Genomic DNA, 22197 nt, shown 5'->3' on the forward strand with positions numbered 1-22197 from the left:
GACAGTGACACTTCTCCTTCATGGGTGCAAGGGCCTCTCTGCTCCGGGCTCTCCCTGGGGGATCACTCTGCCTTGCAGCACCTTTGGCCAAACTAGCATCAAGCTACACAGCCATAGAAACATCCACTCTAGTCCCAGGGACAGCAAAGCTTAAATGGCCTTTGATTTCCACCTTGGTATTTTGGATTCTCTCCCATTCTTCTACCCATACAAAAAAAAGAACTCTTGTGCTTCACCTTCTGAACCTGTGCTCTTTGGCTGCACAGCTGTCACATGGACAGTGCTGTGCTCAAAAAGCTGCTCTGGGGTGTTATTTGATTGCCAAGGAATTCTAAGTTTAACCTGAAGAAGATCTCTATGCATAAGACCTGGAAAATTCCTGCAGAAGAAACTGAAAGTTAGCTTTTTTCCTCTTAACTGACTCTGAGCTGAAGCAGCTCCTGGCAATCAGTTTCAATATGCAGAAGCTATGTCCAAAGAAATAATAAAAAAAGTCCTAGGAATGACAATGGCTTTAGAAACTTAGTTGGTGCCTGAAACAGGTGACCAGTGTTAACTTGTAGCATAGAAGGTGACATACTTTGGTGTTTTAGCTGCCTCCGGGACTGCTATAATCAGTTTTCCTCTACAGGAAAAAAATTAAAATAAGGTATTTCTGTGGAAAAGCCTTTTCTCCAAAAGCAAAGGAAAGAAAGCAATGTTCAGAAATGTAACCTGGGGGGCAGCATGAGTGCTTCTGACAGGGCTAAGACAAAGACACTCTGTAAACCACAAAACCCTTCCCTCCTGCCAGAGGCCCTTCAGACTTACCTGTAACCAATATTTACAGTATGGGCAAGGATGTGTTTATTCTGTTATGTAGCTGACCAGACAGAGAGGAGAGGCTCTGCAGGCTTTGCAAACACTTCCCAAGTGTATTTATTAGTCAGGACTGATCTGCCTCAAAGCATGACCTACTTCATACCTCAGATGGCATTTCATCACAGTGCAGCTGCACAAGCCTCTGTTCTCCCTGAATAAATCCTTGATATGCCAAGGCAGACTTTAGCACATCATTTATTCACACACATTAGTTCCTGCATTTGTTTGGGTTTGAGCACAGGAGTTCAAGAAACGTTTTGTTTTCTCTGTCCTAATCATTTAAAAAGCTTCTTTCTTTTCTTCCTCCACTGTTTATTGTCCACATCTTCAGTACCATGAGGAGGATCTGGCATTACAAAGCCATCAGTCATTTTATAGTAGACTATTGTGGAGTCTGTCTCAACTATGGCCAAGGTCACTGACAGCAGGGTGTCGGGATCCTCAGGAGGGAGAGAGGCTTTCTTCAGTATTTCCCTTAACCTAGGAGAAGAAAAAAAATCACTTAGAAAGGAGTCCACAACGATCTACGATGGCACAAAGGCAGAACGGCACCATTGCTATTTTTATTCAGACCATTTTTACTCTGCAAACTTGTCGTCACTAAAGTGAGCATAATACCTGTTCGAATAAAAATCCAAAGTCATGTAATCAAGCAACAAAAGAAAGCAGCAGAATCAGTTACATACATCTCTGCAGGAAATGGTTCAATACATGCTTCTAAGCTTTGCTTAGGTGTACCTATGTGCACATGCCTCAGCCAGCCCTCATCCATCACAATCCTAGCATGGCAATCTCTACTGGTCCTGTTTTCAGTAGACTTGAATAAAAAGTCTAATTAACACCTGGTGTTCAATTTAAGAACTAAATAATTAAGGCTTGTTCCATTTGCAGAGGTAAGTCTTTCAGCCACTGTACCACAGTTCTCTGCCAGACTGTGGAAGGCCCAGGAGCCCAAGCCAGGTTTCTCTACGTCCCTGTCTAGACTAGAAGCCACAAGACTAATGCTCCTCTTCAGGACAGTCAGCATAAATAATGTCTTCCTTAAAAGCTCACGACAAAGTTATGCAATTTTTCCTGTTTAGCTTACTCAAAGAGTAACATGCCAGTTACTGTTCGGTTCAGAGCTCAGGACAACACTGATCACTGGAGTCCCCAGATTCCTGGTCCGACTGGGGAGCAAGTCCTCAAGGAGTGCAGTGTCCACGGCAGAACAGTAACACTTCCCCCAGAACATTCCCACAGGGAGCTTTCTTCTTCTCCCTCAAGTCAGGTGCAAGAGGGCTCATCTGGGATTGCCAGGACAGGTTACATTCCAGCAGGAGTTCAGCTGTGCAACAGGATAAACCAGCCTTGGCCTCATGTGTCCTGGGGAGCTCACCCAGCTGAACACAGGCAGCTGAAAACAGGGCTCTCTCTAAAGGCAGCAGCTTTCAGACTTCAATCAGCATCGTCCCTCAGAACCCCTTTGATCCTCTGATTAAAGCCAAATGGAACACGGCAGAGAATGAGCAACAGTCTGGAAAGCCTTGCTGTTAAGCCCATGACCTTCTTAAGGATCCATCTGTGTTCTGAGCTGTGCATAATCCAGACTGGGCAACCCAGCAGTGCCTTTCCTCCTGCCTGCACCGCTGGCCCAGACACAGCAAGGCAACACAACACAGTCACTTAAAGCAACAGAGATACCACAGTTGGGAAAAGCCCCATCCTGGCCCTCCCACATCAGCACATTTTCTAACACCACAACAAATAAGGTGACAGAGACTGTGCTGGCCAGTGGCAGAGGACAGATGCTGCAAGAGACTCCTTCAGGCAAAGGGACATCAACTCCTGTGTTCACTGCCACCTCAGCATGGCTCTGTCTGCAGGTTTGCCTGGCAGGTAAATTACTCTATGCTCATGCTGGGCACCTCCTGCTCCTGTCACTTGCAGCCCGTCTGCAGGGGTACCCCCAGCACCACAATGTCCTGCCACAGCCCTGGCAGGGGTCAAAAGTCTGGGGAAAAAATGCCAGATGTTCTTCCTGACACAGGCACAGAGCAAGAATCCACTTGTCGCATGCAGAATCATGGAATGATTTGGGTTGGAAGGGATATTAAAGCCCATCCAGTGCCACCCCCTGCCATGGGCAGGGACACCTTCCACCATCCCAGGTTGCTACAAGATCTGTCCAACCTGGCCTTGGACACTTCAGGGATCCAGGGGCAGCCACAGCTTCTCTGGGCACCCTGTGCCAGGGCCTCCCCACCCTCACAGCAGGGAATTCTTTCCCAATAGCCCATCTAAGCCTGCTCTCTGTCAACTTGAAGCCATTCCCCCTTGTCCAAAGTCCCTGTCCGGGAAGGTTTCAGTAATACCATTCTCTTCAGGAAGAACTGCCATCGCAGATGTTTCTGCTGACAGAGTTTTCCCCCCCTTTTGTTTATGAGAGGTGTTTTTATGAGGGGAGCAGAAAGTGTCTGGAGAAAGCTCTGAGTTGGTGAGGCCAGGCTGCTGGCAGAGACCCAGCGAGGAAATAACTACCCATGAAGCAGTGGACATTCACCTCTCTTTCTCCTGGGGATGTAATATAGAATTAATGATAAAATGACAAATAAAAGGGCTCAGCTGCTAGGAGAGGTATTTTGTGAGCCAAAGAAACCAAACTTGTGTTGGGTGTGGACAATGCTGTATCTGGGAGCAGACTCAGACAGAGGCCTGGATTTACCTGTCAGCCAGGGCAGAAGCCCCTTCCTATTTTCTTCAGCACCTGCCACTGGTTTTCTTCACAGTCTATTAGTGGGAGGGATGGAACAGTGAGGCCTTAGATCTAAATTTCTGATATTCATGATTTCTTCTTACATTGCCAAGCACAGACACCTGAACCTTTATTTCCCCCCATTTAGCAACTAGGACTTTGAAGACGCCCCCTGATCCCAAAAGCAGCCAGGTCCTGACAAGACATTAATGACATTTCTTCGCATTTCTTCTTCCTTTCCATGAGACAAGAATTACAGGATTTATGTAAGGAGCATGAAGACATGCCATTGCCTTACGATGATCTGCTAACTCTGCCATCCACAGATGAAGAATGACAACTGCAAAGGCACCACTTTCCTCTTTCCCCTTCCCTCAACACAGGCAGTCCCAACCAAGGGCTCTCATTCCTGCATACCACAGTAGCCACAGAGCACTGCAGCACATCTGCAGAGTGGCGAGAGGGTATTTTTAAGAAGGATAAGCTTTGGAATTCAGGAAGTCTGTGTCAGACACCGTCCAGTGCCCTCTTCCCCTGAAGGCATCCCCAGCAGCCTCTGTGGCCAGCCTGCTCACAATGTTCCTCTGCACCAGCGCACACTGCAAAGGAGCCACAGAACCTCTGAATTCACTGCACTTGCTGCCTGCCACGAGCAGGAAGATGAAATACTACAGGAAAGGTACAGATTTTGTAATCCTTTTGATGCATCTAATGCTGCCTATGGAAAAAAAAGAAAACATGAAGTGTTGTTAGCCTTCTGAAATTCAAAGAATGAACATTTGACATCCTAAACGAGGCAAGAAGCCTTTTTTCATGCAAAATAGCCCTTAAGGCTGCCCATCTCACACAACAGCTGCATCCAATGTTGGAAATTAAGTCCTAGGCAAGAAGCCCATGCGGTAACACCCCCAATAGAGGCAGCTGATTTAAATTACCTCGTTAATGGCTACAAATAAGCTCCTTAATGACCAGTACAATCTGCTACCCCATACAGGTGATGACAATTATAAAAGATGAATTTGCTTAAATCAACGTGGATATAATGTTTCTGAAAGCATCAAACAGTGGTGGAACAGAGGAATTCAGTGCATCCAGAAGTCTGGCAGATGCCAACAAGCCTTGACTCCCTTCACTCCCCAGCACCCTGAGCAGCCTTTCCCCAGGAGTCACAGCTGTGTCAGGACACTCTGGAAGTACTGATAACGGATGGAACACTGATACCACGGGGCCCACAACCACTCTGGGTTTGGTTCCCTGGCTGCACGCCAACAGAATGAGCCCCACAGAAGCTGTGGGGTCAAGCCTTTGGTGTGGACTGTCTCTCTGTGGGTCCTCCTTTTCCACAGGAATTCCAGCACACCCACTCCACTGGCTGTACACCCAGTTTTCAGCAGAATGGAGAGACTTGACACGAGAAAAGGTGCAGCTGAGAAACAGTTCTTGTTGTTCTGTAGGGTCTCAGTACAAGCTCAGCACATCCTCACTACAGTGTCAAGTAAAGCCTGTGCTGGAACAATGCACCATGTCACTTTGCCACATCCTCAAGGACAGCAGACTCCATCACCTGAGCACGTGTTCGTCCACAGGCTCAGCCTGGCAAGGGACATCAGGGACAGTCAACCCTACCCATGCAACCATCTCAGGATTCATGCCACTGACTGGTAAAAAAAACCCAACATCTAGAGCCCCAGGAGGGTGCACAGAACCGTCAAATGTGCTGCATGCACAGTGAGACATCTAAGCTAAAACACCCTGCAACCCACCCCTCTGCAGCATCCCTCTGCAGCATGAAAAGCCAGGGAAATTTAAAACAGGCAGTACAAAAGCTTTAGCTTTCCCACAGAAAAAGGTATATCTTGATCAAAGGCACCATGAAAGGAAAGTAACTGAAGTTAGGGGAATACAGATATCACAAAAAACACTCTAAAGTTCTATAGAAGCCCCATAAATAGAATAAGTATTTCTTATAAGAATTTTCATTTGTTGGAGATTATGCAGTGCAAAGTTTCCGGTGTAATTTGAAAGCCCAGCTCTAAAACCTGATGGTGCCTGGATGTTCACTGAAGTCCAGATCTGCTCCCACCAAATGCAAGCAGGACAAAGCCCTCATTTTCCAGCCAGGAAGCAAACTCACATTCACCTCACAGTACAGGAGATGCAAAGGACTTCACCTCAAACACCTTTTAATCCAAAGTAAAGAGCTGGCATTTCTAAAACACTTTGCATTAGCAAAAGGGCTTAGAAAAGGCTTTCTAGTTATCTACAGACTAGAGTCAGTAGGGATTGCTTTTTTTCTACCAAGGAATTACTCATTGGAGCAGGTTTAACTTAGGGAACATCATGTAAGGGGCACTGCAGCTAAGGGAACAGCATTAGCAGTATCATCCTGCATCTGTCCTTACTGCTGCATTCAAACTTAATGATGGCAGTGAACTGACTTGGTCTTCTATTACTGTGGCAATTAATAGCTTCAAAATAAAACAAATCCCAAGACAAAGCAAAGAAATCCACACAGATCCATCCAGAGAGCAGAGGGGAATGTTCCATCTTTCCCCCATATTAATTTTGCACAATAGCCATCAGAAATCTGTGCTGTGTTTCCCTATATTTGCTCCTAACAAAATAACACTGCTCTTTTCTCTGCGAGAAAGAACCAGGTGTACAACTGGTTACCCTGAGGTTTCCATTGACTGTGCAAAAACCAACAAAGGGCAGAATCAGAAAGGAAAGAGAACTCAAGTAGCAACTTCTGTGATGAACAAAAGAGCATTTCAGAGACACAACCCATGCGATGCCTCTGAGAAGCAGCGTCACTCTGCAAGCTCAGAGCAGTTTTATGGAGGTTGCATAGAGCTCCATTGAGCTGAAATGGAACTACTGCCTTCCATCCCATAAAAGCCTAATGCTTTCAATCTGCCCTTTATATGTGGATGAATAATTCATTGCAGGCTTGGCCAGCCTGAACAGCTCCCTCCCCTGCTCACCAGGCAGGGCTGCAGAAAGCACACAAGCTGGCCCCTGTGCCACTGCAGAGATCATTACCCCAGGCACCAGAGCGTGCAGTTGTCCCAACCTGGGTCAGCACCATGGCACAGGACCTCCCAGAGAGCACAATTCCTTGGATTTAGCCAGCTTTACAAATGTTAACACAGCTCACCATCAGGAATGCTGCTCCAGACCCTGCTGCAGGGCAAGCAGCAGCATTAACCCAGGGCCTTGAAATATGTGGGAAGGTGCACATGGGGGTGGGAGAAGGTGTAAATGCATACCATTGTTTCCTGGGATTTGTTTCCAAAACACATGAACATGGACTACTACTGTCATCTGACTACTAGAAGAAACTCAGTTTTTGTAATGGAAAGAATAAAAGCAAATAAAACATCCACGTGCCACACTGGTCAGGAGAAGGAACTGAAACCCCAAGGAATATTAAGATCTTTTTCCATGGAAGTTCAAGAAGAAAACAAGACAAACCATACAAAAGGCAGGAATCAGAGTTCAGCAAAGCTCTACAGGACACACTTACTATTGGATGTTCAATCACAGGACTGCATTACCAACTCTGCTGCAGGAGCTACATCAATCTCATTTAAAATATTAGTATTAAATTAAAATAATTAAACTAAAAATATAAATGAAGAGATTGTGTTTAGGAGCCACTAATTACTGTATGAGTAAATTATGCTTATAGCAACGGAGTTACTGACAAAACTGTGAAGAGGATACAAGATGCATGTCACACTCCCAGTGCTTTAAAATAACAGGCCTTTTTCAGATTATAGCAAGATTTATTTCACAATCTACAGACTCTGAAGAGGGTTAATTGCTTCCAGTCCTCAGATTTGCTTCTCAGGATGCTTATCAGCTTTAAAATGAAACATTATGTGTTGCTTTTTTTCAAAATTAGACTAGCATTTTAGCAAAATAAGCCTTTCCCAAACTTTGCAGGTCTCTGTGACCCCAGGCAACTTCATCCTTCATTTCCAACAATTGTACACAAATTACAAACAGAGCAGTGATGTGCCACTTAATCTGACAGTTTATCAGCAATATTTTGCTTAGACAGGGTTATTTGTCTAGGACAGACAGTGACCAATTCCATTAGATCTGGGACCTAATGCCCTGGTCCTTGAAGGATCAAGGCTTTCCAGGCTATCTAAAAAATCCAGCTGTTAACACTGCGAGCTCTCCTAACTTGCTGAGCTTGGTTTCTGCAAGTCATTTCTATCAGCTCTGAAGCAGCACTTCCAGGATTCAACTGCCTTCTCTGCTCTGGGGGGTCCCAGTTCTGGAATGAAGGTAGGTACTTCATTCCAGAAGTAGGTACCAAGGAGGTACTTGGTATGCACTAAGGTGTTGCAGCGAGCAGCAAACACACTCCAGTCAATGCACCTACGAACTCCTCCTACAAGCATGAGTCCCTACTGAATTCAGCCAGCTGTGCATGGGTCAGAGAGGGCCAAGACAGACAGAAATTGCATTGTACTCTCCAGCTCTTTGCTCACAGAAGATTCAGCAATCTTCATCTGAAGAGCACACAGAGCACAAAGTGGCTTCTCAGACTGTGTACAACCATTTACTTGTTGCTTCAGAGCCCATAATTTTGTAATTTGATGGGTTCCTGTGGAGCCTTACCCTGCCAGGGCTGGATGAGCAGCTTCCATCCAGCTTTGTAAAAGTGGACAGTGAGCTTAGTAAGCAGAACAGCTTTTGCCTTCAGCAGTTAACTGTCATGCACAAATTGGGCATGATGAAATCTTATAATAGGCTAAAAAATATTGGGTAGATTTTATTTTTTGTAGGGCACTCACATTTGTCATTTGCCTAGATGTCCTGCTGGTAATTTCCACAGCAACTTTCCTGCGGCCTTTTAAGGACACACTACTCAGTGGCAGCCAAGTAGGGATCTCCATAAGACAACTGGAAGGCAGAGCTTGGCTGACATGGATTTGAAGAAAACCACCCCTGTATTTCTCTGGAAGACCACAAGGGTGGCTGACTAATATTCACAAATGTGAGATTTTTTCAGCACATACATAGTAATAAAATCCATTATTTTCTCATTAATTACTTTCTTCCCCCCACCAATAGGGGAAACACAGAGCAGAATGAAGATGGAAGTCTGATTGCAAAGTGCCACTTCCAAACCCTTCCCAAGCCTTACTGATTAAACAAGGAAGTGCTGCCCATAAATGCTGCTGTTACTGGCTTCTTTTGCAGTTAGCACAGTTCCAGGCCCAGAAATAGACACTGAACATTTTCACCTCCCAACTCCCTCCAAGGGCTTATTTTCAACACTAAGTGAGCTGTACTCACTTGTACTCACAGCTCCTCCTCTGCTTTTAACAGGTAACACAATCCCCCAAAGCATTTCTTTGAGCAAAATGTGCATGCACGTTCAACACCACAAGTACAAGTGTCGTACATAAATACAACCGCCCAGCCTGAGAACATCCATGGATATTGAACACATACAGGCTTTTATGGATGCACCTGGCACTGCAGCCTGGGATTCAGCTCATTTTAGTGACAACACACCCTATGTAGTTGCTTTGCAGCAAACCTTAGTCACAAACTGTACTTTTAATCAATGTGATGCTTTCACTCTTTGCCTCTCCACCACACATCCTTCCAGTACTGGATTCCAGACATTCTGGTGCCAGAGGCAGAGCAAACAGCATCACCACAGAACAAACAAGTGCAGAGGCTCCCCATGAAAAGCTCCAATGACACAGTAAAAGATAGGACATGCATGCACTGGAATATCTGTCGTTAAAAGTCAGTCAGAGCATACTTCTGGCCTTGACCCCATGCCAGGAATCCAAGTTTCCAGCCCAGGTGGAAACAACATTAACCAAACACAACAGCTCAGCACATAGGTGAATTCCTCAAAAATCCCACATCCTCATTGGCTGCCTTCTCTTCCCACCTGAAGGCTCATCTGAGCTGAGAACTGCAGCATGTCCCTTTCATACACACATTCACAGATCTGCTCCTTGCACACAGGCTGGATGACACTTCACCCTGCAAGGCCTCTCAGCAGCTTTCCTCTGCAGTGGAGATCACATCACATTCCTCTGAAACACCAAACCCACAGGAGTGATAGACCAATACTTGCACATAAATAATACTTCTTTTTTTCAGCACATAAATAATACTAAAACCCATCAATATCTAGTAAATAATTTCCGTCCCCCTCACCCATCAAATAGCAAAATGAAGATAAAAGTCTGTTAGCAAGACATCAATCTGTCACTTCTAAAACCCAAAATAAAAAGCAAAAACATCATTCCTAGAGTGTGCACACACATCTAATAAGTGCAATTAATTAGCTGCTGTGGCTAGCACAGGTTTTCCCATGAGAAGTTTTCTTGTGTTTTGTAAATAAAGATAAAGTTTGGATGTTTTGGAACAGTGTCCCAGAACTTGGGCAGTGCAGGCCTGGCCAATCAGGCCTGGGGGAAGGCTTCTGACTGACCCATCTGGGTGACTTTTGAGAACTCTATATATGTGATGAAATCAAAACAATAAAGGTCATTCCTTCTTGCCACTGAGAACCGATGCATTCATTACTCTGCTAGCTGCTCAACAGCGACAAGCTACCTACTGCTATGTCAGGCTGCTGCCCACAGAGCAAGAGGAAATGGCAAAAAGCAGCAAGATCTCTAAAGCCAGCCCCGAGCCAGCTCCTACCAGGAGTGGGAACAGAAGAAACCGAAAAATGTACAACCATATGATGAAGCTGAAATAGCTCAAGCCTTTAGAGTCATCATGGCAAATGCCAGCGAGAGAAGGCAGCTTTTATCAGGGAGTAAATCATGCTGTGTGTCTGAGACTGCTCTAAGGGCCAGTTAAAATAGACTGCAAAACTACTGAAGTGGAAGTTCTTTAGGCTGTAAATATCTGTAATGTCACAAATTCATGTCTGTGCTGTCTTCTGCTTGAAGAACTGCTCTTGCATGTGTGAAGAAAGTAAGTCAAGAATCACATACACATGAGACTCTTGATCTAAAGTAAGAGTTTCCTGTTCAAAGTAGACAAATTATAGTTTCAAAACAAAAGCAAACCACATCACACAAGGCTTATCCACAAATCTGACAATAAAAAAAGCTGATTCTTAGGCAGCTCCAAGAGGATTTCTTTCCTCTTAGAACCTTTCAACTCCAGCAACTCAGGAAGCATTGCTACATTTCCCAGACTACAAAATCAGCACAAGAATGTTCAAAACATAAGCTGCGAAGGTCTTGCGTTCTAATCTTGTGTCTCCAAAACATACTTTGGTATCCACTGTTATCTCCCAGCACATACGCAACTCCTGACAACAGGAAGTGTTTATCAGTGGACATCAGTTGTTGCGGGAAGCTGACATCCAAGAACCACTTCCAGACAGGAAGAGGCAGAGACTGATGCAACGTTGAGATTTCCTTAATGTTCCAAGCTACCTGTGTGTCTGCAGCACCCAAAATAACTCTTCACAGGCTGAGAGGGTGCCTTCCTCTGATATTGCTCTGTTTCCTTCCCCTTCCCCTCTTAACCAAGCCATCAGCAACCTGCAAAATTTATTCATTTCATGTAAGCAGTGACCCGAGACAAGCACTGAGCACACTCTCACCTCTCGTGGCTGATCAGGATGTGTGCAGGCACTGGCACCATCACCTGGAGCCTCTCCTGCTCCCTGGCACGGGCATGCAAACACACCAGCTGCAGCTCTGCCACTCCCACAGGCTGCACCTCGTGCCAGTTCCTCCCTGGAAACATTCGTTGGAGATGAGAGGGGCAGAACAAAAACCACAACTTTTAATCAAATATTAAATGCAATATTTAATATATAATGTTTTGTGTTCCCTCTCTCTCATCACAGGAAAACTCCATTCACCTGCCAAATTCCCCTCCTGAGAAACAATCCTGATAAAGAAACCCTCAGAGTAGGACCAGCCTGCTGGTTCCAGAGCTGCACTGAAGGATGGTGAAATGGTGAACAGGGATCTGTCTGACAATGCTCTGCTTGAAAGAGGCAAGAAGAAGATAAAATCTTGCAGCTTCAGTCATTTGCAGCACTGTCACCCAAATCTGGACTTCCTCAGCCCTCTGAATTTTAAAGGAGCAGGTGGTAAAAGCATGGTTAATGACAATGCACAGTTCTTCCCTCCTCCTTGAAGGGATAAGGCTGAAGTTTTTGCTGCAGAACTACAGAAATCTTCTCTTAAAGCCTATTAAGGCATTTTCTTCAGAGGTGTAACAGCAACAGACGCAGCACTTTCTGGCTTGTAAAATCCCTCCCTTCCTTGACCATAAGAAGCACTAGGCTCCAAGCAAAGCTGAAATACTTTTCTTAGGCTGGCTGGCTGCCTACTCACAGTACCTTTTCAATAAAGCCAACTTAGAAGAATCCAGGATAAGTTTATATATCACATAACTCTGCTCCACTTTGAGCAGACACCAGAAGACTACATAGGGTTTCACAGGATCATTTTGGCTGGAAAAGCCCTCTAACATCATCGAGTCCCACCACTGACCTAACACTGCCAGGTCCTCCACTAAGCCACAGCCCTAAGCACAACTCTATCTGTTATAAATTACTATTTTGTTATATAACATTACTACAAAGGTTATAAATTACTGCTACCACACTTGCAAACGATCTTCTTTGCTAGAGGAATCCTTGCCCTTTCCAGAACACAGGCCAGCATACAGCAGCCATCTGCTAAATGGTGACCTTGGTGAAACACTATGATTTGGTAACTTCACATTAACCTACAACTGAGGACCATTAGAAGCTCAACCACTGAACTTGTAACTTCACCTTCCTTCCTTTTCCTTCCCCTACTCCTCTTTTGTTAATTTTTTTTCACGCTGACTGTCTTTGCCCTGGAACTGCTGGATGAAAAGGGCCCTCATCTTTGTACAGGCTTCAAGGATGCATAGGATAGAAACTTTAGCACAAAAAGTCTAAAAACAGACAGAGAGGACTTTGTATGAAAGGTCCTGCCCCAGTGCACAAACAATCAATTTAACAGTTCCTAAGGGCAAATTTGTTGGGATCCAGTCATTTCCCTGATTTACCTTCCAAGAGGTCCAGGTACACCAGAAAGGCAGCGTAGACTTGAGTGCTGTCAGATACATCAAGTGACATCATTTCTGTGAACTGAGACCCAAAGAGCAACGTTGGTGAAGGAAAAGCACAGGTTATATGAAGAATGAACAGACCAAACCCAGAACCTCTACAGCCAGCGGAGCCACTGGAGTCTAAATACAGTTTTAAGACAATCAAAAAGCAGGGCTTGTTTTCTGACAGTATCTCAAAAGCTCCTTTTTCTGCATTCCCCATAGTCTAGCACTCTAAAAAAGCAATAAAAATAAACAAATACATGAGGAATCACAACTATTTCTGGAACAGCTCTAGCTTTGTGGAATTTTACCTATTTTTGGGTAAATAGTTTTACCTATTTTTGCTGCAGCACATCAACGTAAGACGATGGCCAAATTAAACACTTCCATGTTTTCGGTGTGCTAAAAATTAAGATGTAGTCAAAAGTTTAAGGCATTTACGTTTCCCAGCTGGGATTCCACGATTTTCAACCACTGGCAATAACATTCCCCGAGCACCCCACGGGCCGGTGCCCCCCGTGATACACCCAATATGTTATATCTGCATCTCCCCCGAGAACCCTCCTGGGGGGACCCCACGGGCACCTCGAGAGCCGCGAGGGGGGAATCCTGGGGGGTCCGGGCGGGAGAATGGGACCCCCGAGAGACCCCCGCCCCGGCCTACCGTGGGGTGAGTCGTGATCCAGTTGCCGCCAGCCGCACCCGACCAGCCGCCCTGTACCCCCGGGGCCCGCCCGGCCGCGGAGGAGTGCTGACCCGGGTCGGTGACGCCCTCGCCCCCCGGGGCCGGGTAAAGGCCGCTGCGGCCGGGCCCAGCCGCCGGCTCCATGCGCACCCTCTGTGTGCAACGCGGCTTCATTCCGGGCGGCGCCGCGCAGCCCAGCGCTCCCCAGAATCTGCCGCGCCGCCCCGACCGTTCCGCCTCCGCTCCGTTCCGATACCCCTCCGCAGCCACGGCCCAAGGCGCCGTTTTAAACCCTTTATAGGATGCATACACATATTAAAAAAAAATTTTTATATATATATATATATATATATATTCCTTTCACTGTCCCTTCTCCTAAAGGCTCCTAAGCAAGGAATATGTTATCAATCTGCAGTGTCCAGAGCTGCTATAAACTGCGTAACAGACGTGGATTCACGGTACTGCCATTAAAAGCACCTTGGACAGCTTCACTAGAAATATCTGAGACTTCCAGTGGGAACATGCTTTGCCCTATGCCAAGTACCCCAGGTCTAGCTTACCAGCTCCATCTGTCTCGGTGCCTCTTTTGATTAATTTCAAACACTGGCTATTTTATAATAAAGCATCAATGAAAATTAGTTTATACGTATTTAATACATACATTGGCTTGTGGTTTGTAGCCATAGGAAGTCATATTTAGGCCAATCTAATTCAAGGAATTTTGAGGTAGTTGGCTCATTAAAAAGCATTGTGTTAGCCAGCATGTCAATTCCTTGCACACAGCATGAACAAACAAACAAACAAATAAATAAGTGGGATAAAAAAAATCCAGTCTCCAAGACTTTCATGGAAGAGTTGGCAACAGTGGTTCACTCAACTGCTGGGAAAATAATTTGATCAATCAGAGGTGAAGAAGCAAGTGAAAGGAAATACTCATCTGTAGATTCTTGTAGATACACTTTTATCAGCAGGATGGAACCTCTGTTTTCTATAATGTGGGAAACAAGTCTGATTTAGAAGAAAGCTGCCTCAGAGAGTTTGTCACCTGCCAAACCGAGGGAATCATGCCAGTGCCAGAGACAGTTCTCATAGCTGGAATCTTCTTGTTTGCCCTGGATGTTTAGAGAAGGCTGAAACAAATTACTTAAATTTATTTCTGTGGGACTTGCATCTGCAAAAAGCCATTTCTTCCTCAAAGCCAGAATGTTTCACCACAGAGTGGCTCATTGTCCTGTCACAGCAGGATGGAGTCTGGGCTTAAAAAAAAAATACAGGATATAATTTTCTCAAGCAGTAAAGAAGACAGAATGTGTGGAGATTCCTTTGTGTGTGCACATAAAGTCATTCACATTTATAGGTGTTGGAATGACACGAATTGTCAGGGTAACCGTTTACCTGAGCTCTCCAAACTTTGCCCCACGCTGTGTAGCTGAGAGTGAGAGATTAAGCTGAGTTGACTCCTTTCTCTTCTGCATGGAAGAACATCTCATGTTTCAGGCATCTGCTGCTCTCCCTCTTCTGTGTTCCACAGGAGCCAGCCTACACAGGGAGCTGTGTGAGCGAGGGAACGTCACTTTGGAGAGCAAATTACTGGCTTTGGGGTGCTGCTGGAGGCATTGCATTTGCCCCCAGAAAATCATTTTGGCTCTAATGCTGCTCACAAAACGAAAAGAAGGGAGGATTCCGATAAGAGCTGAAGGTAGTTTAGGTTTCACTGAGGACATCAAGAGCTGCACAGTCGGAGTTCCGGCAAAGGCAGGCACAGGAGGGGCGTATGTCTGTTGAAATCTCCTAAAACCAGGACTGTGACCCAGCTTGAGTGTCCAGTGGATGGAAAATGCCGGCTTCCAGCCCTCTACATGGAGTATAATTCAGCAGCATTAGTCCCCACCCTCCAAAAGTGAGCGGTCCCGTGGGCGGCGGCGGAATTCCGTGCGTGCGCTTTGGGCTGGCTCCTGCGAAACTCTTACCACCTCGCACAAGCTGCAAAGCTGCTCCTTCTATTTGGTGAATGAATCCAAGCATAAAAGCTACATGTGGCAAACTAACCATGGAAGAAAAGCCTCATTAATGTATCATTCTAGAATGACAATTATAAAGGCATCGTGAAGGGCAAACAGGAAGAACATACTTGCACTAATTGTTCAGGAAGATGTGTACAAATTGAGGGAGTTTCTCAACTTTTAGTGTGGATGATTCTATGACCTCTGGAAATTCTTTACTGAAGTTTCCTAGGATGATCCTTTTTGTGTTAGCTTTTTGGGATGTCATCTGATCGGGAAACTGAGGCAATATAATTTGGTGTGGGTGATAAATTAGGTTCTGTAAGCAAAGAAGAGCAGACATTACCTATACATACATATGTGTGTGCGTGTGTGTGTATATATATATATATATGTGTGTGTGTGTGTGTGTGTGTGTGTATATATATATACACACTACCTGGATGCAAGCAAGTCACAATGAGATTATGGATAATTAAACAATTGTTTGCTTGCTAAAGGTTTACTTCTATTTGAGTCTTGCAAGCATACAGCCAACATATGTGCCTGCTCAAAGTATGTCTGTCCCCCTTGGAGGAACTTCCTACCCACAGTGGACCACAAATGCGGTGTCATGGAGCCCTTAGAGTTAATTAGAGATTTCATCTTGAAAAGGGTTTAGCATGCCCAAATCCTATTAACTTCTAAAAGAGCTGTGATTACTATGCCCCTTTTAAGATCATGACCCAATAAATTTAATCGCTGGAACATGTTTTATGTATTTTTATGCTAAATTGACATCGGTCTATTCACAGGAACACTTCCGTGGTGGGTGAGTCAATGAAATACAGGGAAAATCTTCCCTGTATTCTCTGTCTTCATAGAAGACATGCTGGGAGAGCTGAGGTTATTCAGTCTGGTGAGCAGAAGGCTCAAGGTGACCTTAGAACCCCTTCCAGTACTTGAGAAGGGCTTAAAAAAGAGAGGGACTTTTTAAATGGGCAGATAGTGACAGGACAAAGGGAACATCTTTAAACTGTAAGAGGATAGTTTTAGATTAGAAATTAGGAAGAATTTTTTCCCTATGAGAGTGGTGAGGCCCTGGATCAAACCACGACCCACAGGGTGCCCAGAGAAGCTGTGGCTGCCCCTGGATGCCTGGAAGTGTCCAAGGTCAGGCTGGATGGGTCTTGGAGCAGCCTGAGATGGTGGCAGGGGCACCACGGCAGAGGGTTGGAATGAGATTATCCCCAAGGTCCCTCCCAACCAAAGCCTTTCTTTGACTTTATGATATTAATCTCTCAGTTGTGTTCCTGCTGGGACAGCGCATCCCTCCTGCAGCGTGGGATGGGTGTAGGGTGTGCGGCTGCTTCGTACGCACATCCCGGGGATGTTTGCCAAAAAGGTTTTCATAGTTACTTTCACTCCCTACGTGTGTGGGAAGGATGAGGGCGAGATCTTCACCTCAGAATCGGGCGTCTTAGCGTTAGCAGCAGCACTCCCAAAGCCTCTGTAAAACCCACAACTCGAGTGGAGAAATGTGGGGTTTGCAGTTTTTACTGCAGCTGCTGAGCGGCTGCACCGATCGCAACCTCTCGGGGCAGGGGGGCAATCGGCCCTGGGCTCGCACCTGGGGGACGGTGGCAGAGAGGGCTCGGGGCGGTGCCGGGGAGGCAGCGAGCGGGGCTCGCCGCCGCTCGGCGGGCGGGCGGGCGGCGGCGCTGCTCCGCTCCTCCTTCCCCTCCTGCTCTCTCCTCCTCCCCGTCCCGCCTCCTCCCGCGTCCCCCCGGGCCGGAGTCCGCTCTCCCGGCGGCTCCGTGGCCGCCCCGCGCCTATCATGGCTGCGAGCAGCATCATGGCCCCTCTAGTGTTGCTGCTGCTGCCGCCGCTGCTGCGCGGCTCCGGGGCCACCCCCGAGCCGCCCGAGCCACCCGAGCCACCGGGCCCCGAGCCGCCCGCGCTGCCTGAGTCAGCGCTGCTGCAGCCCACCGTACTGCTCGCCATCCTCGCCCGCAACGCCGCACACACGCTGCCGCACGTCCTGGGCTGCATCGAGAGGCTCAGCTACCCCAAGAGCCGCATCGCGCTTTGGTAAGCGCCGGGGTCGGTGCGGGCACAGGGTCTCTGCAGACAGCCGGCACCGGGGCACTCCGCCTGGGGAGCGCGGGGGGGCAGCGGCTGCGCCCAGCCGAGGAGCCGGGGCCGGGCTGTGGTGGCCGAGCGGAGCTCGTTCCCCGTCCCGGGGTCCCCCCGCGTGTCGGGAGCGCGGCGTCTCTGCCGGGAGCCGCGGGGAGATGAGCTATCCCAGTAAAGCTGGCCCGGAGCCTGGGAACATTCACCGCCGGAGCATGTGTCCAAATCCACAGGCACGGAGAACTACGGCTGGGAGCGTGGGGCCGGCTCCCGGCCGGTAAATCCTGAGCTTTGTGGGAGCTGGTCGGGATGTACCAGGGCTGGAGAGCGGGCGGGCTGGGTAGGTGCTGGTGGGCATTGAAAGGAGCATTGTTGCCGGGCTGGAGGCTGGAAGATGGATTCAAAGATGTATTCAGAAATCGCAGCATGGGGGCAGCTGTGGCGGTCAAACGGGGGTCGGGATGCAGGAATTAGAGCAATTTAGGAACTGGTCAGTCTGCCTATGCAAGAGGACAAAGGAAAAAATGATCTTTCAACCTGACATAAATGTTGGGAGGCAAAGGATTGCTTGGAAGGGCCCCAAACAGATTTTCTTTTAAAGTGCAGTTGTGATGTAAAATGACACATGGTGGTGTAGGGCCTGATCGCTGAAGTCCGTGGTGAGACTCCTGTTAACTTAAAAAGTCAATAAAGTTTAGTTTTACTTTGTCTAAAGGAATGTGTGGAGGACCTTCCCCCCAGTCACATCACTGAAGTGTCATTAAACGGACTGTGCGTGCTTTAGGAACACGGCTGTAATTTGTTTCCAAGTACAGGGCTCTGCAGAACATCAGTGCCTGGTATAATCAGTGCATGGATCTTCTTTGCCTTTTCTTTTTTTCTTTCCTTTTGTATTGCAGGTGTACAAAGCAAGTTGTGCTATCAGGCCAAATTTGGGGTGCTACACAAGTGTGGTGTGGAATCACAAGCTGGTGTGTGGCAGTGGGTAAATCCATACTCCTGTGTGTAGATCCATGACTCTGCATTCATTTGTATTGGTAGGAATTTTGCCAGTTGAGATTTCCTTGTAACAGAAAAACAGATATTATCAGACCCCACATGGCCTGTGATTCAGCTAAACTCGGTGTTTAAAACCTTGTGGGAGTTTTAAGTGCATTCTTGATCACCAAAGCAGAGTGCATCTTGAAATGCCTCTCACTGCACAAATGCAAAGTAAGTTTGTATTTTTTTTTTTAAGTCCTGCAGGTAATTGGTTGGCTCTACAACTTTTTTCTGTACCTGACTTGCATTATCCTCACTAGACTTAAGATCTCTGCAATATTGTGTGAAAGTGTTTGTGGGGACTTACTTTAACATAGCTTAAAATATGCCTAGGTTCTTAAGGTTCTAAGGGCACGCAGACACAAGGCATGCCTAAACTGGAAAATCTGCTGTTGGAAATGTCAAGCTTTATAAAATGAGAATGACTAAAATGTCACAGCCACTGGAAAAGAAGTTGTGAGGATGCTCTGAGTTGCTGCAGAGAGTGAGGTAGCTGTGGGGTGACAGTGGTTCCTTGGAGAGGTTTAGTTCTACTCCCCAATAAGACTTGAGTTTTTCCACAGCTGAGGTTGTTCAGGACACAAAGTGCACACTAAGAGAAAGCTCACATAGCATATCTACCAAGTCTCTTGAGAACAAGTGAAACCATTCAGTCGACTTCTGGAAGCATCTTGTGTTTCAGACAGAGTTGTTTCAACAGATGAATTTCAGGGTTTACCTGTGTCCCTGTGTTACTGGGATAGCCTGAAGAGGAGAAGAGCAGGGGAGTGGTGTTTGTTAAGCACTCGCATTCCTCCATTGGCACTTATATTCTACTTCAGCATTTTCTTGAGGATGTCAGCATTTTAAAATGTCCAAATGTAGATGTTGAGATTGAAAATTAAAAACATACATCATCTCTCAAGCTCCTATATGCTCTCTGTGCATAGCTTGAGGGCTGGAACTCAACAGTGGATTCCTCCGATGGATTTCTAGGGGGGAAGTTTTATGAGTTACAGTAAAGGTGGGTTAAGAGATAATGAGTTAGAAGCAAGCAGTGAGTTTCCTTTGTGTAGTCTGTATCAATTAATCTTAAGCTTTGTTACCCTGATACTGAGCAAAAGATGTGCACTGGGCAGCCTTGTGTTCTCTTCTTCCCTTTGGTCTTAATTATGACAATTCTGAAGACGTTTGTGAGCAGCCTTGGAAGGACTTGCTGGCTACTAATGAGCTGAGCAGGCCATTTGGTCTGGGGCCAGCTGGCACAGAGGGACTGTGGCCTCGCAGTTAAACCCTTCCTTCCGTCCTTCTTTCCTTCCCTCCCCGGGAATCAGGAAGTTGCATCCGAGCTGCCTCCTGGGCCGGTCCCTGGCCTGTGCTAACCCCAGCCGTCCTTGCCTGGGAGAGCAGACCAGGTCATCCCAGGATTGTGCTGATGGCTTCCCAGTGGGAATTTCTGTGGGACAGCTCAGGTTTCTGTCCCGGCCCTGCTGCGCTTGTCGGGATGGACTTGGCCATAGGTGGTCCGGGAGCCTTTGGAGCTGGCCATCCCACTGGGAATGGCAGAGTGTCCCTGCTTTAGCCGCAGAACCCGAGCTGGGTCCCATGTCACTGTGGAGGAGCCATGCTGGAGAGGACAGTCGTCCCTTCTTGTGGAGGAGGAAGGGTCACAGCCGTCCCCTCAGAGCACCCAAACACCCAGTGCTGGGTGCCCACAACAGGGAGAGCCTTAAACAAAACCTGGCTGTTGGAGCCAAGTCAAGCTATTTTATAGCCATGGAGGGTCCTTCTGACGTGGTTCTCATCAGAAGGGCTGGGCTTGGTGTGATCCCCGGCATGGGCTGAGCCTCTCCCAGGGCTCCCTGTGCTCCCAGCCCAGCTGAGAAACTTGCAGGGAAGGTGTATGGCATTGTTTGCGCTGGGCTTGGAGAACTGCAAAGAGAGAGAAAGGGATCTTTATCTTGGACAAAAATGACCAAGAAGTTACGCAGTCAGTGTGCCCCAGCCCTCTTTGGAGTGGAATGAGGTGGTGGGATTTTATTTTGAGCTTTATCAATGCTGACTGTGTTTATTTGAGATCCTGTAGATTACAGGTACAGTGTTTGCTTGTCAGGCAGGTTCGTCTTGGCTGCAGTAGACAGCCTAGAAGTGTGTGTATTCAGCCGTTTATCACATTGCCTTACACTTTCCTTAGCCTCGGATTAAGTGATGGTATAGCAAAGAAAGTTGCCTGTAATTTCATCTTCTGCTTCACCCTAGTTGGTCATCTGCTCTCTCATCTCTTACTAACCTGGAGACTGAATGCCTGCATAAATGAGTTGGTGCTTGGGAGGAGTAATTAGGTGCCTTTGTGCTTGAAAATCTGTGCCTGTTTTGAGACCAGAGTGTGCTTATATTTCAGAAATTATAATGTGTATGATAGTGAGACAGGTGGAAAGCTGGAATAAATCCCAGTTGAGAGGTGAGAGGATATACTGTAACAGAGCTCCACTGAAGGAATGGTTTCAACTTAAAAGAACTGGTTGTAGCTGAAAATAGAAGATGATGACATCAGTATAATAATTATATTTCATATTTATATATTACTATTCTGGAACTATCTGATGATATCTGAGCATTTTCTTTAACGGTTTACTTTTCAAATGTGAAAAATTCCACATAGAGGACAAACTCCAATGAGACACGGATCATTTAAAACTTTAATGGCTAGTACTACTCACAGGCAAGTGTTGGCTTTCAAACACCTTGTGTTTTCTGTCCTTGTCTCCATTTGAGCAACGAGGTCACTTTAATCTTCATGGTCACTGTTAATCACTCAGGAATGCAGAAGTTCCAGTCTGCTGGCTCTGCCTCTCCTGCTTCTGTCCGCTGGTGTTTTGCATCCATTTCAGATGTGCTCACCTGTGCTTTGACTTCCACGTGGCAATATTAAAACATAGGTTTTAAAAATTAACTGACTTTTCACTTGGCTTGTCATTTAAATTTTAGTGGGATTCAGTTTCCTGTTTGTAGATACTTTAAATTTATTTATTATGTAGTTTTAGTAACAGTCATAGACTAACGGGGTCAGGAGTTAATTCCAAAGCACAGCTTTGGAATTTCAATTAAGGTGATGTTCCTGTTGTGCAAGATGTTGCAGGGAGCCTTTCTGCTAGTGAACTTGCATTTTGATGATTGAATAAAAAGAAAGAATAGGATTAAATACTTCCAATTTCTAACTGGGGAAATTGGAGAAGAAGGGTAAAGTAACCTACAACAGATTCCTGAATTTATCAAGATAGAAGGATCAAATGGAGATAAAAGAATCAAGAAATGTCAGTTATGAATACTTTCTTGCTGAGGTAATTTGTACACCAAAGTGCAGTAAAATTACATAAAAATGGAAAACCAGGGAAGGCTAAAGAACTGTTCCCATCCCAATATCCATAATTACTTTTTTTTTTCTTTTTGGTCGTTTGGGTTTCTCTCCCTCATCTAAGTCTTGGCAAACTGAAGCAAGTGACATCATTGTATTGGTTTGAAAACAAACCAGTGGGAGATCACAAGTCAAGATTGAAATTAAAAATAAGTGAAATAATACAAGGAAAAGCACTGACAAAGTCAGATACAACCTAACACCCTGTTAGGGTGGTAGTAGCAGTCCAACTGAAGTAGTCCAGTTGAAGCGGTGATCT

The 22197-nt window shown here is 46.2% G+C and overlaps 2 protein-coding genes across 2 annotated transcripts in view; one reads left to right on the forward strand and one right to left on the reverse strand.

Annotated features, from left to right (window-relative positions):
- Positions 1-891: 891 nt before the first annotated feature.
- On the reverse strand, positions 892-13617 carry TSEN15 (tRNA splicing endonuclease subunit 15). Its single transcript, XM_085068703.1, has 4 exons — positions 13368-13617; positions 12659-12740; positions 11208-11343; positions 892-1341 (listed from the first exon to the last, which is right to left on the reverse strand). The coding sequence occupies exons 1-4, from the start codon at positions 13560-13562 to the stop codon at positions 1137-1139; spliced, it is 618 nt and encodes a 205-aa protein (XP_084924829.1). The 5' UTR covers positions 13563-13617; the 3' UTR covers positions 892-1136.
- Positions 13618-17129: 3512 nt separating this feature from the next.
- The window catches only part of COLGALT2 (collagen beta(1-O)galactosyltransferase 2), a 52745-nt gene continuing 47677 nt past the window's right edge, over positions 17130-22197 (forward strand). The window contains exon 1 of the mRNA XM_085068702.1: positions 17130-17461. Within this exon, the coding sequence (XP_084924828.1) occupies positions 17208-17461 (254 nt within the window). The 5' untranslated portion in view covers positions 17130-17207. The remainder of the gene's footprint in view (positions 17462-22197) is intronic.

This window comes from Lichenostomus cassidix, chromosome 8, assembly GCF_008360975.1.
Source record: "Lichenostomus cassidix isolate B80296 chromosome 8, HeHo_3.0, whole genome shotgun sequence".
In the NCBI taxonomy this organism is placed as follows: Eukaryota; Metazoa; Chordata; class Aves; order Passeriformes; family Meliphagidae; genus Lichenostomus; species Lichenostomus cassidix.

Coding starts and splice junctions, on each gene's coding strand:
- TSEN15 (XM_085068703.1), bottom strand. CDS start 13,562: ATGAAGCCGCGTTGCACACAGAGGGTGCGCATGGAGCCGGCGGCTGGG. Junction 12,741..13,367: donor GGATCACGACTCACCCCACG/GTAGGCCGGGGC, acceptor TTTGGGTCTCAG/TTCACAGAAATGATGTCACT. Junction 1,342..11,207: donor ATCCTGATCAGCCACGAGAG/GTGAGAGTGTGC, acceptor TTCTTCTCCTAG/GTTAAGGGAAATACTGAAGA.